The sequence below is a fragment of the Chenopodium quinoa genome, unplaced genomic scaffold (genome assembly GCF_001683475.1).
Source record: "Chenopodium quinoa cultivar QQ74 unplaced genomic scaffold, ASM168347v1, whole genome shotgun sequence".
In the NCBI taxonomy this organism is placed as follows: domain Eukaryota; kingdom Viridiplantae; phylum Streptophyta; class Magnoliopsida; order Caryophyllales; family Amaranthaceae; genus Chenopodium; species Chenopodium quinoa.
Window position 1 is genome coordinate 5014472 of NW_018742204.1, and position 2626 is coordinate 5017097.

A 2626-nucleotide genomic window follows, 5' to 3' on the forward strand; every position below is an offset into this window, starting at 1 on the left:
ATGTAACCCCAGCAGTAGTCAAGCTCAAGGCAGGACCCGTCCAGCCGGAAAACGGTGTAGACTGGCCCAAAGACACTGGAATCGTCGGTGAAGGCATCGTCCCATACATCGGAACTGAGAACAAGCCCGACACCAGTGGAGGAATCCCTGACAATGGAGCTGAAAATGAACCAGGATCCAAGGGAGTCAAAACAGACCCAAGCTCAGGCTGTGGAGGCTGTGAAAATAATTGACGCAGCCCCTGACTCTGGCCCGGAAAGCGCTGAGAAGACTGAGACTGCTGCCACTGAGCCTCCTGAAATGGCTGAGTAACCTGAGGCTCTCGCTGAGAATGAGAACGTCGGTGAATCTCAGGAGATCGTCTACCACGACCAAGCTCCTCCTCGTCCGAGCCTCTGTGCCTCGAGCGCGAGCGGGACCTCTGTTGCTCCTGAAAGAGACAAAACCAAAAGGTGTCAACAATGCAAAATAAAACAAATGGTAGAAATAAAAATGAATGATACCTCAAGAACGTCGCTAGAGCTTCGACAACTCGCACCACGCCGAAGTTTGATGATGCAATACTTTAGGGCGTCAACCAGCTTCATGAGTCCCATCATCTCCGGACGGTTAGGCTGAGGATAAAACAAAGAAAAGTCAGTAACAAACAGTGTTAAAAGGATGAATAATGCAACCAAGAAAACTCACCAGCTCAAAGACCTCGGGCAGAGACTCCTGCGCCTGTCTGTAACCCTCTGGCGCGTCAGCAATATGGTCCTCTGTGATACCAATTGGCCCTGGATAGTGAACAGACTGAGGAGGAATCTCGATCCTCCCCACAGGGCGAATAGTCGTCTGAAAATATGATCGAATAATCAAGTTATTCGACTATTTAAAACAGAGATTAATAAAGAAGATCCTCAAAAGAAATCATACCTCAGGAAGACGAGGTGGAGTTGCCAGAGAGGGAAGCAAATCCCGCGCATAGTCACTCTCCATGTGTACAAGCTCCTGCCATGGAAAAGTATAGCGCTCTCCCCTGTTGACCAACTCTCTGATCAAGCGTGAGTTCAGCATCGATTCTGGTGGAGATGAGGGCACCACAAAACGATCGCCGCTATGCTGACGAACGACTCGCTCCCCTAAATACCAGACAAAGAGTTCGGTACCAACCAAAATGGTGCGGTGCGCAGAAAGACGCAAGGCCTCAGGTAGATCAGTCATCCCGGCCCAAGGACGATATTGGACATCAATGGCAACCTGAAAACCATAAAAAGTCGGCGTGAAACAACAGAAACAATGTCAGAGGGAAAATAACAGCAACAAAACTGATTCTTACGCCGACAGAAGAGGTGCCTTGGCGTAGCAGCCCACGCAGTGCAGGGACAGACTCCACCCGCGACTCTCCTCGATCACGCCAGCTGGCCCCGACAGGGAAATCATGGACCGCTCCACGACGTCGGCAAGGAGCCAAGCCTGGGAAGTACTCGTAGAACCATAGCTGCGATGAAAAGTAATCTTTAGCACATGAGTCGAACAAGTTAAAGTGAAACAAAAAGGGAAAAGATCATCACCTCTACGACTCTCCACAGACCATAGACGGTGATGGGAGACTCGTCATTCAGCTGCCGACAGCCATGACGTAGCGATAAAAGGAGATCGGCGTATCCAAGGTTGGCCCAGCTATAGGATCCTATCTCATGGATCCTGACCAGAGCGGGGAGGTAGCAAAGGAGTACACGTGAGCTCCTATCGGGAGAAAGGGTCATAGAAATCAGGATCAGGATGAAAATTCGCACTCGCTGCTCAGCCGTCGTATCCTCCATGTCGAAGCCACGAGCTAAAACTGAAGCCAGCTCTGATCGTCCGCTCCTAGGACCATCTCGAGACACTGGTCGGGACCTGATGTACTGAACGATCGGACCCAACAAATCAGCTGTCTCAGCCGATCCCCAAGACAGATCAGACATCTGAGCTACAGCCCGGTCGGTGAAGCGCAACCCGCTGATCATACTGAAGTCTAGGGGGGTCACCGTCATCTCCCCCCAAACAAAATGAAAAGTGTTGGTAGTATCCCAGAACTACTCCAACAATGCGCGAACGACCGTCGCACCACAACCCCGGGGGCTGCGAAACCCTACAACCGCCGTATAGAAATCTACTAAACCAGCCGATTCCCATAGGGCGCTCGTAGCAGGATCCCTCGTAATGATCCGGTGAAGTCGAGGGATCAAATCGCTGGCTCCAGAACCGTGGTGGCGAAGCGTGCCATCGACTATGCCGGAGAGTGAGCGATGAGAGACATGGTTTTCACGGCAGAAAACCAACTGGTCTAGAGTCCACGGAGGTGGAACCCACCTACCTCTACTCGCGGATGCCCGAGGCTCGGGCTCTAAAGCATCGTCGTCCATACCCTGAGGAATGGTGGGAGTGTCCTCCCGAAAAGCCCGACGTCGGCCGAGGGTAGAAAGATCGCAATCTCGTTGCCTAGGCATGCTATTATAAAAATCTAAATAATTAGCATCATTTCCTAAGTTATTTAGTTATTTATTGAATTATACGCTAAATTTTTACCTCCAGGCTAAAAATTGGCAAAATTATGGTATTTAGTTTCTCCATGACAAACTAATACTACAGTTCTCCTAGC

General features: G+C 50.5%; 1 protein-coding gene across 1 annotated transcript; it reads right to left on the reverse strand.

Annotated features, from left to right (window-relative positions):
* Window positions 1-600: 600 nt before the first annotated feature.
* Window positions 601-2066, reverse strand: LOC110691956. The gene is made up of 2 exons (XM_021868972.1): window positions 1554-2066; window positions 601-1480 (listed from the first exon to the last, which is right to left on the reverse strand). The coding sequence occupies exons 1-2, from the start codon at window positions 2016-2018 to the stop codon at window positions 1229-1231; spliced, it is 717 nt and encodes a 238-aa protein (XP_021724664.1). The 5' UTR covers window positions 2019-2066; the 3' UTR covers window positions 601-1228.
* Window positions 2067-2626: the final 560 nt, after the last annotated feature.